This window comes from Silurus aristotelis, assembly GCF_946808225.1.
Source record: "Silurus aristotelis genome assembly, chromosome: 13".
Classification (NCBI taxonomy): Eukaryota; Metazoa; Chordata; class Actinopteri; order Siluriformes; family Siluridae; genus Silurus; species Silurus aristotelis.
The window spans coordinates 25,347,017-25,362,448 of record NC_139586.1 but is presented as its reverse complement, the minus strand read 5'-3'; the positions used below and the strand labels follow the sequence as shown (position 1 = coordinate 25,362,448).

General features: G+C 39.6%; 1 protein-coding gene across 2 annotated transcripts in view; it reads left to right on the top strand.

The window, feature by feature from the left end:
• pak2b (p21 protein (Cdc42/Rac)-activated kinase 2b) overlaps positions 1 to 8,103 on the top strand; it is a 15,329-nt gene extending 7,226 nt beyond the window's left edge. For both annotated transcript variants that reach the window (XM_083559242.1, XM_083559243.1), the window contains exons 5-15: positions 1 to 26; positions 123 to 242; positions 1,447 to 1,579; positions 1,704 to 1,767; positions 1,853 to 1,901; positions 2,652 to 2,764; positions 2,901 to 3,018; positions 4,027 to 4,126; positions 4,970 to 5,166; positions 5,342 to 5,479; positions 7,320 to 8,103. The exon at positions 1 to 26 is cut by the window's left edge and continues 6 nt beyond it. In XM_083559242.1, coding sequence (XP_083415368.1) covers positions 1 to 26; positions 123 to 242; positions 1,447 to 1,579; positions 1,704 to 1,767; positions 1,853 to 1,901; positions 2,652 to 2,764; positions 2,901 to 3,018; positions 4,027 to 4,126; positions 4,970 to 5,166; positions 5,342 to 5,479; positions 7,320 to 7,406 — 1,145 coding nt within the window. In that variant the 3' untranslated portion in view covers positions 7,407 to 8,103. The remainder of the gene's footprint in view (positions 27 to 122; positions 243 to 1,446; positions 1,580 to 1,703; positions 1,768 to 1,852; positions 1,902 to 2,651; positions 2,765 to 2,900; positions 3,019 to 4,026; positions 4,127 to 4,969; positions 5,167 to 5,341; positions 5,480 to 7,319) is intronic.
• The last annotated feature ends 7,329 nt before the right edge of the window (positions 8,104 to 15,432 follow it).

Sequence of the window (15,432 nt, the reverse complement as noted above, 5' to 3'; positions counted from 1 at the left end):
ATGGATTTCCTTCAGCTGATCATTCGGTAAGTTGACTCCGGGATCTGTTTTTTTTTTTTTTTTTTTTTTTTAACCTCTAAAAGGTTCTGTGTTGATTTAATCTTTTGTCTTTAAACACAAAGCCTGTTAAAAAGGGCACAGAGCAGCAGTCACCGAACATCAAGAATGTTGATGACGATGAAGATGATGATGAGGAGACACCTCCACCTGTTGTTGCACCGCGGCCAGAACACACCAAGGGGGTAGGAAAAACCGAGAAACTCGCTTTCACTCATCACATATACACTACAGCACAGTGGAATTCTTGTCTGGAAGCTGGGGTCAGAGCGAAGGGTCAGCCTTGACACAGCATCCCTTTACCATTACCATTAAGCTACCAGTTGAAAAAAGCCTGGTGATATTAAGTGAGCCTTGGTTAGATGGATTGGTGATTAATTGAAATCACAGCATAAATGCAATCCACTGCTAGGAGTACTTTATTGCACTTTGCTCCTGACATTAATTAGCATCTTTTAAATGCTTACATTTAATAATTAGGGATTTCAGGTCATGAAACTGATATTACCATGTGCTATGTGTACATTAGAGCAAGAGAGTGAGCGAGAAAGAGCTCAGTCTTTATGCTACTTCAAAATAAAATATTATAAAGTATTAAAAATCTGCTAAAGATCTGCTAAAATAGTTCAAATCATATTAAGCTATTGCACATTCAAAGTCTTTATACAGATTGTGGTTGGGGACAAATAAAAACGAGGTAGAGATCTGTGAAATGTATAAACGTAAGTGTGTGCAGCATTCACTGATTGTGTTTCTTGATATGGACAGAATCAGATTCAGCTTTATTTTCCAAGTATTCCTAGGGCATTCAAGGAATTTGTTTCCGGTTTTGAGTAAACCAGCAATGCACAATTAACCTACAACCACTGCACCGTAGGGCTGGACTGAAACAAAATGTTGACTAATAAACGTTGTTTGGTACAGTGTTTTGTCCACTTTCTTTAAGAAGCACATGGCACATGTCTATGATATTATGGTTGTATTAGTCTTTGACTTGAAATTACACATAACTCAACTAGACCCAACTAGATAACCAAGCATAGACATTTCACCCGTGACAGGAAGTGACATTATAGTGTATTTTTTTTTTTTTTTTTTTTTTTTTTTACTTTGGTGCCACATCGGAAATCCAGTAATGTTTTTTTTTTTGTTTTTTGTTTTTTCCTGGTTCTTATCTTTTCAGACTTTGAAGTACTTGTTTGTTTCAGTCAGTGAGGGGACAATGACCAGAGATTATTAATTGTTATATAAAGACACATCTTCTACTCATAACTATTTCAGCAGTGTTAGATATAATGTTTGTCTCTTATTTTTGGTTCTAATATGACACTTTGAGTTACCAACTGGTAATTATTACCTCTAAGCTGTAGATTTCTATCTTTCTTTCAGGCAAACACTCGGTCAGTTCTTGATCCCATCCCTGCACTGGTCACTACAGATGGGGATGTTGCATCGAAAGCTGCAGACAAACAGAGACCCAAGAAGGGCAAGATGTCTGACGAGGAAATTATGGACAAATTGAGTATGTTGTCACACAAATATGTGCACCTCACACTTTTGAGAATTGTCACACAACCCTTGATTCGGCCGATTGTTGCTGTTTGTTGCTGTTTCAAGACTCTATTTGTCTGTTTTGTTGTGCGCAGGAACCATAGTCAGTATTGGAGATCCTAAAAAGAAGTACACACGATACGAGAAGATTGGACAGGGGTGGGCTTTGTTGTTAGACCTCAGTGCTAATAAGATCATGTGTTGGATAAAGTGGACATGAACCCTTTTTTTTTTCCTTTCTCAGAGCTTCGGGGACAGTGTTCACAGCTATTGATGTTGCTACTGGACAGGAGGTGAAAAATATATTTTTTATTTATTTAAGAACAGTTAATCAAAGAAACGGTGTGGCAGATTTCCCACTTATTTCATATGTCCTCCGCCAATCTATATGAGGTGCATGTATTGCTCTGAAGCTACAGAAGTGCGATTACCTTGTCCACTCGTTATTCCGGCGCTATAAGTTAACATGAAGGCTCAGATTTCAGACAGACTTCCACTTATATGTTACAGATACCAGCTTATTACCAGACACAGACCAGCTTATAGGTTTAGGACACAGTGTGAGCTATGTAAGTGATTAGCAATTAAATGCTGGTCGATTTTGATATCATGATGTCCCCTAGGACATGTCTTTTAGGTCGGACATTGGAATTTACGTTTCTAGTAACTGCTTTATACTGATCAGGGTAAAGGCAAAGCCCACCACACACACACATTCTGATACTCCTTTGACCTACATGATTTTGGGATGTGTGAGAAAACTAGAGAACCTAGAGAAAGCCTATGCAGAGATCGGGAGAACATGCCTGTGTCCACAATTTTGCCATATTGAATTGTTTGTCAAGTTAGTCTCATATATACAGTATATATATTGTACAGTACATATATAGTGCCAAAATAGAGTCTCTAGACATCGAACGGATTTTGTCTAATCAATTGATTGAAGAGTGTAAACTATGTTTTATGTTGATAATATTCCAATGCATGTCTGTTTCTGCTATGAAATAAATTGTCACTGAATCTTATTTCTTTGCCCTTCTTAGGTGGCTATCAAGCAGATTAACCTACAAAAGCAACCCAAGAAGGAGTTAATTATCAATGAAATTCTTGTTATGAAGGAACTGAAGAACCCTAACATTGTGAACTTCTTAGACAGGTATTTATTTTGCAACCACATTTAAGGCTTTCTTGCATGTAGTAGATTTGTGTGTATATATATATAAAATCAGTATAGTAATGAATGCATACTGAGTACTGTTGATGTGACCATGTGAATTGTCTGTGTTGTGAAGTTTCCTAGTTGGGGAAGAGCTCTTCGTTGTGATGGAGTACCTCGCTGGTGGCTCACTGACAGACGTAGTGACAGAAACCTGTATGGATGAAGCTCAGATCGCTGCTGTTTGCAGAGAGGTGTGAAAAATTCTCCTTTCTGCAGATTTTCAACCAGATCTGCAGTGTTTAGGCTTTTTTTCCCCTCTCTTTCTCTTTCTCTCTTTCTCTCTTTCTCTCTCTCTCTCTCTCTCTCTCTCTCTCTCTCTCTCTCTCTCTATGTATGTATGTATATGTGTGGTTCAGCAAATGCTCTTAAATGGTGGACTATGATGTTTGCGGATGATCTTGGCATTTGTGGTGAGAGTAGTGAGCAGGTTGAGAAGAGCCTGGAGGGGTGGAGGTACGTGCTGGAGAGAAGGGGAATGAAATTTAGTAGGTGTAAGACAGAGTTCATGTGTGTAAATAAAAAGGAGGACAGTAGAATAGTGCGGTTGCAGGAAGAAGAGGTGGAGAAGGTGGAGAAGTTCAGGTACATGGGGTCAACAGTGCAAAGTAATAGAGTGTGTTAGAGAAGTGAAGAAAAGAGTGCAGGCAGGGTGGAGTGGGTGAAGAATAGTGATAGCAGGAGTGATTTGTGATAGAAGAGTATCTGTAAGAGTGAAAGGGAAAGTTTATAGGACTGTGGTGAGACCTGAGATGTTGTATGGTTTAGAGACAGTGGCATTGAGTAAAAGACAGGGGGTGGAGCTGGAGGTAGCAGAGCTGAAGATGTTGAGATTTTCATTGGAGACAAGGCGAGGGAAGCGAGATTGAGATGTTTTGGACATGTGCAGAGGAGGGACATGGGGTATAACGGTAGAAGAATGCTGAGGATGGAGCCACCAGGAAGGAGGAAATAAGGAAGGCCAAGGAGGAGGTTTATGGATGTGGTGAGGGAAGACATGCAGGTAGTTGGTTTAAAAGAGGCAGATGTAGAGGACAGAGGGGTATGGAGACAGATGATCCGCTGTGTCTCCTAACGGGAACAGCCGAAAGAAGAAGTAGTTTCTGAAAAGTGAAATTCTGAAAAGTGTATTAGTGTAAAGCTGTTTGTAATCAGGCTTTGTGTAATTACATTTAAATAAACCACTTGGTTTTATTTTGCAGTGTTTACAAGCACTAGAATTTCTTCACGCCAACCAGGTCATCCATCGAGACATCAAGAGTGACAACGTTCTGCTGGGAATGGACGGCTCTGTTAAACTGAGTACGTCAAACCACACAGGGGAGCCCTACTTGGAAACCCCTCATATTGGAAACCAAACTTCTACAATAAAACACATAAAATGGGTTTATATCGAAATATTTGATGTGCTTATCACATTCTGTGCTGCTATGATGACTGGGGTAGAGTCAATTCAAATTAGGTTTTTTTTTTTGTTTGGTTGTTTGTTTGTTTGTTTTTTTTTTTTTTTTTTTGGGGGGGGGGGTGGTTTGTGTAGCATTTTTAACCCTGAATATTGTGCCAAAGACACTTTACAGAGATAAATAGGTTATATGAATTAAAAATGTTTAGTGCCTCTAAGTTTATGAGCAAACTATTAGTGAAAGTGGTGAAGAAAAACTCCCAGAGATGAAGAAACCTTGAGTGAAACCAAACTCCAAAGGGAACCCATCCTCATAAATTTATTAAATGGGTTCTTAAATATAAACCTGGTCATGAAAATCGCAGTCCTAAGCTATTTTAACAGATTTTTTATATTAATTACTGTCCAAATCCCTCCTTGTTGCTCTGGAGTTGCTCAGTAACCAGCAGCGTTACAATGGTGCATGAGAGAAAGAAAGATTTTTGATGAGCTCACACCTACAGGATAACAATCAAATCCTGTTAGCTGATAAAAGTGAAAGAGCAAGAGCGTTTTATCATCCTTACCATTTTTCTGTGAGGAGCATATAATCGGTGGATGGTGATTTTTTCAATAATATTATACTAATTTAGCTGAAAAAAAATTTGTATATGCTTGTACCACAAGTAAGCACTTTTTCTGGTATTAATCACTATTCCTTCCCCAACCCCAACCCCCCCTTCCTTTCCATGTGCATATTGCAGCGGACTTTGGTTTCTGTGCCCAGATCACACCTGAGCAGAGCAAGAGGAGCACAATGGTGGGCACACCATACTGGATGGCCCCTGAAGTTGTTACCCGCAAAGCTTATGGCCCCAAAGTGGACATCTGGTCTCTTGGCATCATGGCTATTGAGATGGTGGAAGGAGAGCCACCATACCTTAATGAAAATCCACTGAGGGTGCGTCATTCGCTTTTTATCCTGAGTCTTGTTTCACATCTCTCTTAGACACAGGGCTTTACAGAAGCCAATTATAAAAAAAAAAATAAAAAAAACATCTCTTGTTCCAAGCCCCTTATCCAAACTTGCTTTACAGTCTATTCATTACATATACTACATTTCTTGCTTTTTGCAGGCACTTTATCTTATTGCTACTAATGGAACACCAGAGTTGCAGAGTCCCGAGAAACTGTCGCCCATCTTTCGGGATTTTTTAGCTCGCTGCCTGGAAATGGATGTAGAAAAAAGAGGCAGCAGTAAAGACCTTTTACAGGTAAACGTTCAGGTGTCGGATTTCTAGAGTTTTTACTGAGAGTTAAAGTCCCTCTGCCAACTTTTGTTTGCTTAGATGAAAAGTGTATATGTACATAATTTCCCTGGATGAGTTTTAGTAATGTACCAGGTATTGTAATGTATAAACTGCCTCATAACTGCATTTCATGCAGTGCTACAGGTACATGCTGCTCTCAGATCAGCGGCATAATTGCTTTGCATCAAGCAATCCGCTTTTATCTTAAAAGATATCGGTGCAGCTTCCAGATTTAATCAGATTTACCTTTGACCACCTGTTCTTTTGACCAGTGATGTTCTTTTGTATCCAATGTTACAGTAAGTGGCTCACTTTTGTGCAGGCATGAATGGGAGAACTCTGCAGTGTTGTTTTTTTTTTGTTTTGTTCCTCCTCCTTGAGCTTTGCAACAATCTGGATCGAAATCTCTGTCTGACATGAAAAATAAATTTTAAGACCAAAAGTTGTGGACACCACACCTATAAGTTCTTTTTGAACATCTCATTTCATTTCAAGTCAAGTCAAGTCAAGTTTATTTGTATAGCGCTTTTCACAACAGACATTGTCTCAAAGCAGTTTTACACAAATCAACAGTTAAGGTGAATAATGTGCATTTATCCCTGATGAGCAGCCATGGCGACTGTGGCAAGGAAAAACTCCCTTAGATGAAGAAGAAACCTTGAGAGGAACCAGACTCAAAAGGGGAACCCATCCTCATTTGGGTGACATTAAGAGTTTGATCATAAATCTTTCAACATTTCAGATTTATTCCAACTTTGCTGCTTTAATAGCCTCTCTTTTTGGATGGCTTTCCACCAGTTTTTGGATTGTGGCCATGGGAATTTACCCTTTCAGCCAAAATAGCATTTTTCAGGTTGAGGACTGACGTCTGTGACGGGATTCAGACATAGGGGCACAGTCGACCTTTTGATTCAACCCAAATATGTCCAGTGAGGATAAGGCTCGGTGCAGGCAGTTTGATTATTTTTTTTTTTTCCCTCTCCAAACTTTGCAGACTAGGAACTTGTGTATGTCAAGTTGTACAGTGTCAGAGTGATGCTGGAACATGTTTGGTTTACCTTAACCATTTCTAGAGTAAGGGATGTTTTTATATAGGAAACAAAGGCATCCTAGAAGAAAAAACCTGATGGAGGACGTAGAAAGTAAATATTGCATTTTACCAAACTGTATTATATTAGAATATAAGTTGCTATAATTCCCCTTATTTATGATTTCATTATATTTAGAATCAAATTTTTTATTACTGTCATCTGATTAACTAATGTAGTTTCATTTTCAGTTTTTTAGTTCAGTGAAACTTGCAGTATAATGAAATAATCCTGTCTACAGTACAAAACAGTTCAGTATTTAATACAGTTATTAAGGCCCAATACAGCCATATGCTTGTAATATTAGTCATCTATGCTAAGTGTTAATAGTAACAAAGATCTCTGTGAGGGTTTTTTTCCCCCCCTGATTTTTCCCAAATCATGGGTCACCACAGGCCAACTTTGTCTCACAGGCCCTACTTTGAACATCTCTGTCCTAGACAATTGTGTGCTTTCAACTTTGAATAGGACCCACTTATGGGTGTAATGGTTGGGTGATCTCATTTGGCCATGTAGTGTATTTGTTTTTTAAAAAAGTCATTTAACTTAATTTAACTTAATATTCAAGGTGAGTTTAGTGTTTCACTTCATCAGAAGCTTTTGTTTAGTTGTTTTGCCACTCATAACAGTAATTTGTGCTGATTTTCTATCTGTGCACATGGTTGCTTGACCATTAAACAATGACTCAACTTTGTTTTCTCCATTTCATCCACTAGCATCCTTTCCTGAAGTTGGCAAAGCCTCTGTCCAGCCTGACGCCGCTCATTCTGGCCGCCAAGGACGCCATGAAGAACAACCGTTAGCATCTCACCTAGATGAAACATGCTGAGAAAGCCAGCATGTTAAATGGACTCTGACCCCTGTGCCACGTCTCGTAGCGCTGTGCCACCTGGCCAGCTAGTATTGCCAAAACATTTCTACAAGCAGAAACTGTTGGGACTCCACTTGTGTGTAGGGGAAATGGAGGGAGGGTTATCTTAAATGTCTCCTCTCCACAACTGTATTACTGTAGTCTTTTTCCAGTGTTTTATTCTACACAGTATGTCATCAGTTTAGTTTTTTCATGTCCTTTCCTCCATCTTGTGACTATTACCGGTATTTGCAGGAGATTTACGTCCTTAAGGGGAAAGTATTTAAAGTGTCCTTTTTTTATAGACCGGGTAATGATCAAAAAAAAAAAAAACTTGCCCACTTTGTTCCTAATTTTCTTAAAAAATGTAGCTGAGATGAGTAAAACCAGGAATATCAGTGGGCAGTTGTTGGTTTTTTTTTAACCTGATGTCATTTCCTTGTCAAGCATGAAGTAATAATGGACCAGTTTCTGGAACTTTAACGTCAACAAATTTCGTATGTTGTGTACTTGAAAGAACTATTATAACTGGGCCACCAAGAATTTTAGACTACATGTTTGTATAAATGTGTTTTTGTAGTAACTAACATTTATCTTAAGATGACAGCTGTAAAGTTATTAAATGCCAGAATTGATATTTTTACAGCTCATGCAAAGTCAACTTTGTGACTTTTTTTTTTATTTTTGTCCAATAAGATTGAAATTGAGATTCTAAATCAAATGCCATCTAATACAGTCGGTTAATTGTCCATAGTCATAGAGTGGCTTAATTGCTATATTACCCTGCAGGCAAAACTTAATTCCAGCGAACATCTTAACACAATTGGTGCAGATTAGTTGATTTAGCGGTCTACCACAGTATATAGGGGTTGAAATGTTAATAATAATCATAATGAATAGAAGCTCATAGTTTAGACAAAAACCTATGAGTGATGGCCAACACAAATATTCAATGCAATCTTAATAACAGAAAAGCAGCATGAAAAACAGTTGTAATAGACAACAGAAGAATCTTTTCCTTGGAGATGGAAACCCCTTCATAATAATCTCCTCTATGAGGTAGGCCCAATAGTGCAATGTTTAGTGTTCAATCTAATTTGATGTAAATACCTATAACTTAAAGCTGAAACTTGTTACCACACACTGTATATTTACACCACCATGCACTGTTAATTACTCAACCTGGATAGGTCATAAGGGTGTGCACTGGTACTGAACAACAGCATGTGTTGGATGAAACGACACTTCACGTAACCAAACATTTACATTTGCGACATTTAGCAGACGCCCTTATCCATAGCGATGTACAAAGTGCTTTGAGTCTCTAGCAATGAATAAATCTACACTGGTCTGCAAGATTAGAAACTTAACATACAGTGAGGAAAATAAGTATTTGAACACCCTGCTATTTTGCAAGTTCTCCCACTTAGAAATCATGGAGGGGTCTGAAATTGTCATCGTAGGTGCATGTCCACTGTGAGAGACATAATCTAAAAAAGAAAAAAACAGAAATCACAATATATGATTTTTAAACAATTTATTTGTATGATACAGCTGCAAATAAGTATTTGAACACCTGTCTATCAGCTAGAATTCTGACCCTTAAAGACCTGTTAGTCTGCCTTTAAAATGTCCACCTCCACTACATTTATTATCCTAAATTAGATGCACCTTTTGAGGTCGTTGGCTGCATAAAGACACCTGTCCACCCCATACAATCAGTAAGAATCCAACTACTAACATGGCCAAGACCAAAGAGCTGTCCAAAGACACTAAAGACAAAATTGTACACCTCCACAAGCCTGGAAAGGGCTACGGGGAAATTGCCAAGCAGCTTGGTGAAAAAGGTCCACTGTTGAAGCAATCATTAGAAAATGGAAGAAGCTAAACATGACTGTCAATCTCCCTCGGACTGGGGCTCCATGCAAGATCTCACCTTGTGTGGTCTCAAGGATCCTAAGGAAGGTGAGAAATCAGCCCTGAACTACATGGGAGGAGCTGGTCAAAGACCTGAAAAGAGCTGGGACCACCGTTTCCAAGGTTACTGTTGGTAATACACTAAGACGTCATGGTTTGAAATCATGCATGGCACAGAAGGTTCCCCTGCTTAAACCAGCACATGTCCAGGCACGTCTTAAGTTTGCCAATGACCATTTGGATGATCCAGAGGAGTCATGGGAGAAAGTCATGTGGTCAGATGAGACCAAAATAGAACTTTTGGGTCATAATTCCACTAAACGTGTTTGGAGGAAGAAGAATGATGAGTACCATCCCAAGAACACCATCCCTACTGTGAAGCATGGGGGTGGTGGCATCATGCTTTGGGGGTGTTTTTCTGCACATGGGACAGGGCGACTGCACTGTATTAAGGAGAGGATAACCGGGGCCATGTATTGCGAGATTTTGGGGAACAACCTCCTTCCCTCAGTTAGAGCATTGAAGATGGGTCGAGGCTGGGTCTTCCAACATGACAATGACCCAAAGCACACATCCAGGATAACCAAGGAGTGGCTCTGTAAGAAGCATATCAAGGTTCTGGTGTGGCCTAGCCAGTGTTCAGACCTAAACCCAATAGAGAATCTTTGGAGGGAGCTCAAACTCCGTGTTTCTCAGTGACAGGCCAGAAACCTGACTGATCTAGAGATCTGTGTGGAGGAGTGGGCTAAAATCCCTCCTGCAGTGTGTGCAAACCTGGTGAAAAACTACAGGAAACGTTTGACCTCTGTAATTGCAAACAAAGGCTACTGTACCAAATATTAACATTGACTTTCTTAGGTGTTCAAATACTTATTTGCAGCTGTATCATGCAAATAAATAGTTTAAAAATCATACATTGTGATTTCTGGATTTTATTTTTCAGATTATGTCTCTCACAGTGGAGATGCACCTACGATAACAATTTCAGACCCCTCCATGATTTCTAAGTGGGAGAACTTGCAAAATAGCAGGGTGTTCAAATACTTATTTTCCTCACTGTAAATATAACACTTGAATTCTACAAAGCAAACAGGGAAAGTGATAATTTAGGTGTTTCAGGTAGAGGTAGGTCTTCAATTGTCGCTTGAAGATAGTCAGGGACTATCTAGGGGAAGGTCATTCCACCACCTCAATGCCAGAACAGAGAAGAGCCTTGAAGTATACTTACCTCTCATTCTGAGAGAAGGTGGTACCAGTTGAGCAGTGCTGGAGCATCTCAGACAGCGTGGTGCAGTGTGAGATGTGATGAGGTCACTGAGGTAAGATGGTGCTGGTCCATTTTTGGCCTTGTAGGCAAGCATCAGTGTTTTGAATCTGATACGTTCAACTACTGAAAACCAGTGAAGGAAGCGCAGCAGTGGGGTGGTGTGGGAGAACTTGGTCAGATTGAACACAAGTTGTGCAGCTGCGTTTTGGATCATTTACAGTGGACGAATACTGTTCAGGGGAAAACCTGCCAGCAGAGGGTTGCAGTAGTCGAGTCTTGAAATGACAAGAGACTGAACAAGCACCTGGGCAGCCTGTGTGGACAGAAATGGTTGGACAGATAATCAACAGTGTTAACTGACAAAAAATAATGAGTGACCAGTGGTGGACAGTAATTAAGTAAATGTAATTCGTAACTGTGCCTAAGTAGTGTTTGTTTGTATCTATTTTACTGAAGTATTCCCATTTGGGAAGACTTTAACTTCACTACATTTTTAAGGCAAATATAATTTTTACTCAGCTACATTTTGCAATCCACCATTCAGGGTAAAGCGCTCTCTGTTTTGAACTTGTTTTGATTGGCGCTTGGTGGTATCTACTTAACACCAACATGCGGTTCAGCTTCAATTCAACAGCAAGCAGAACATTTTGAGAGGAATAAATGATGAAGGAAACTCTTGACTTTAACTTACCACAACACCCGTTTCATATTTGTGCTATTTTATTTTTAAGGAGTTGAAAAGAAGGGTTTGGTCTCATGATCATTTGAATAGATATCAGTGTTTGACTTATTAAAATCATTCCAATAATAGATTGGTGTGCTAAGAGTAACATTAGAGTCTTTTAACATAAACTAAGTTGGTTAAGCAAAGAGTTTTGTGACAAAAAATTATAATAGGAACATTATAGCTATAATTAGTCATAGGACGACATTTGGCAGATGCCTTTATCCGGGGCAATTTACATTTTAGTATCTTATACTACTGAGCAGTTGAAGGTTAAGGGCCTTGCTCAAGGGCGCAGGTGTTGCTGGCAATTAAACTCATGACCTTTCAAGAAGTCAAACGTTGAAGTTATTTGAAATATTTATAAATTGACACTGATTTCAACACAAAATATATTTCATATAATAGGCTTGGAGGTATTGTATGGACAGACCTATGACTAAAGTGAAATGGCTTGATTGACCTCAGTAATATGAATTGTGTGATTTTGACGACTGGGTATGAGTGACATTGTATGTTATAGAGTCACAGTGTCTCTTACATACAGTGTATGTAACACTGTATGTTACCCGCTGTCATTTCTGTGAATGAAAGACGGGAATTGCCGATAGCGATAGCGCAATAGCGCCACAATAGATATGTGGAGGATTTTTTCTCAAGCATTGGTGGTTCAGTGGTAGAATTCTCGCCTGCCACGCGGGAGGCCCGGGTTCGATTCCCGGCCAATGCAACACAGTTTTTCCTACTACCACTTTTTACTAATTAAATACACTTTTTATAGTTATTTCAACCACATACATACATTATAGAACATAGTAAGCTGAATAAAGGTCACTCAAGATCAAAGTGAACACAGGACATAAAAAAAAGTTTTAAAGAAGTTAGGAAGGGGGCAACAAAAGGTTGGATAAGTATTGGAAATCACTGCCGGCCTCAGAACCACCACCAGAAACCACTGTTTGAATACATTTAGCCATGTCATTCACAAATGCAAGTTAAAGTTCTATCATGTAAAGAAGAAGCCATATGTGATTAAATCAAAGGAAAATTATTTTCTGTGATCAGACAAATCGAAAATGTGAATTCTTTTTGGGAAACATGGAACATGGTTTTATGGATTTAAACGTGTTAGACTGGAAAGTGATGAAAAAGCAACCAACAAGTACACAGATGACGACCTGAGGCTGATTTGGAAAATCCAAGAGTGTGCAAAGTGTCAAACCAAAACTTGCCTACTTTGGAGAATATGGAAAAATATAAAACACATATTGGGTTTGTGGTGTGGCAGTTTTTATAAGTGCAAAGTAGGCAGCAAAATTAGTATACATTTCGAAAGTTTCTTGAGGTTACTTTCATTATTTTTTCCTTCTCAGGGCATGCACCAAACAGTGGAACAGGAATCATCCAACATGGTTCCAAATAAATAAATAAAAAACAAAAGTATAAGACAAAATATTAAAAAGCTTACACAAACTATAAGCACTTTACATCACAACAAACGAACCGTCGGTTACTGAGTGACACTGTACACATGTTACAGAGTTACAGAGTCTATAACATACAGTGTTATAGTCACTCTATAACACTTTATGTGACCCGCTGTCATTTCTGTGAATGAAAGACGGGAATTGCTGATAGCGCAATAGCGCCACAATAGATATGTGGAGGTTTTGATTCCTAAGCATTGGTGGTTCAGTGGTAGAATTCTCGCCTGCCACGCGGGAGGCCCGGGTTCGATTCCCGGCCAATGCAACACAGTTTTCCTACTACAACTTTTTACTAATTAAATACACTTTTTATAGTTATTTCAACCACATACATACATTATAGCACATAGTGAACTGAATAAAGGTCCCTCAAGACCAAAGTGAACACAGGACATAAAAAGAAGTCTCAAAGAAGTTAGGAAGGGGGCAACAAAAGGTTGAATAAGTATTGGAAATCACTGCCGGCCTCAGAACCACCACCAGAAACCACTGTTTGAATACAGTTAGCCATGTCATTCACAAATGCAAGTTGAAGTTCTATCATGCAAAGAAGAAGCCATATTTAATTAAATCAAAGAAAAAAATATTTTCTGTGGTCAGACAAATCGAAAATGTAAATTCTTTTTGGTTAACATGGACGCCACATTTTCTGGATTTAAACGTGTTAGACTGGAAAGTGATGAAAAAACAGCCAACAAGTATACAGATGACGACCTGAGGCTGATTTGGAAAATCCAAGAGTGTGCAAAGTATCACACCAAAACTTGCCTACTTTGGAGAATCAAAAATATAAAACATATATTGGGTTTGTGGTGTGGAAGTTTTTATAAGTGCAAAGTAGGCAGCAAAATTAGTATACATTTCGAAAGTTTCTTGAGGTTACTTTCATTTTTTTTCCTTCTCAGGGCATGCACCAAACAGTGGAACAGGAATCATCCAACATGGTTCCAAATAAATAAATAAAAAACAAAAGTATAAGACAAAATAATAAATAGCTTACACAAACTATAAGCACCTTACATCACAACAAATGAACCGTTGGTTACTGGACAGACCAATGGCTTAAGTGAAATTGCATGATTGACCTCATTAATATGAATTGTTTGATTTTGACGATCGGGTTTGAGTGACATACTTACATACATGTTACAGAGTCACAGAGTCTGTAACATACAGTGTTACAGAGTCTCTCTGTAACACTTTATGTGACCCGCTGTCATTTCTGTGAATCTTTTTCTTCTTCTTTCGGCTGCTCCCATTAGGGGTCGCCACAGCGGATTATCCGTCTCCATACCACCCTGTCCTCTACATCGGCCTCTTTCACACCAACTACCTGCATGTCTTCCCTCACCACATCCATGAACCTCCTCCTTGGCCTTTTTCTTTTCCTCCTACCTGGTGGCTCCATCCTCAGCATTCTTCTACCAATATAATTCATATCCCTTCTCTGCACATGTCCAAACCATCTCAATCTCGCCTCCCTCACCTTGTTACCAAAACATCCTACATGCGCTGTCCCTCTAATGAACTCATTTCTAATCCTGTCCATCCTCATCACTCCCAACGAAAACCTTAACATCTTTAGCTCTGCTACCTCCAGCTCCACCTCCTGTCTTCTACTCAATGCCACTGTCTCTAATCCATACAACATCGCAGGTCTCACCACAGTCCTATAAACTTTCCCTTTCATTCTTGCAGATATCCTACTATCACAAATCACTCTTGTCAATCTTCTCCACCCACTCCACCCTGCCTGCACTCTTTTCTTTACTTCTCTAACACACTCTCCATTACTTTGCACTGTTGACCACAGGTACCTGAACTCCTCCACCTTCTCCACCTCTTCTCCTTGCAACCGCACCACTCCACTGCCCTCCCTCTCATTCACACACATGTACCATGTCTTACTCCTACTGACTTTCATTCCCCTTCTCTCCAGCGAATATCTCCACCTCTCCAGGCTCTTCTCAACCTGCTCACTACTCTCACCACAAATCACAATATCCTCCGCAAACATCATAGTCCAGGGAGACTCCTGTCTGACCTCGTCCTCATCACCACTGCAAACAGGAAAGGGCTCAGGGCCGATCCTTGGCGTAGTCCAACCCTCACCCTGAACCAGTCTGTCGTTCCTACTGCACACTTCACTGCTGTCACACTGTCCTCATACATGTCCTGCACCACCCTTACATACTTCTCTGACACACCTGACTTCCTCATACAGTACCACAGCTCCTCTCTAGGCACCCTGTCATACGCTTTCTCTGAATCCACAAAAACAAAATGCAATTCCTTCTGTCCTTCTCTATACTTCTCCATCAACATCCTCAAAGCAAATAACGCATCTGTGGTGCTCGTCATTTCCGTGAATGAAAGACGGGAATTGCTGATAGCGCAATAGCGCCACAATAGATATGTGGAGGTTTCAACTCCAAGCATTGGTGGTTCAGTGGTAGAATTCTCGCCTGCCACGCGGGAGGCCCGGGTTCGATTCCCGGCCAATGCAACGCAGTTTTTCCTACTACCACTTTTTACTAATTAAATACACTTTTTATAGTTATTTCAACCACATACATACATTATA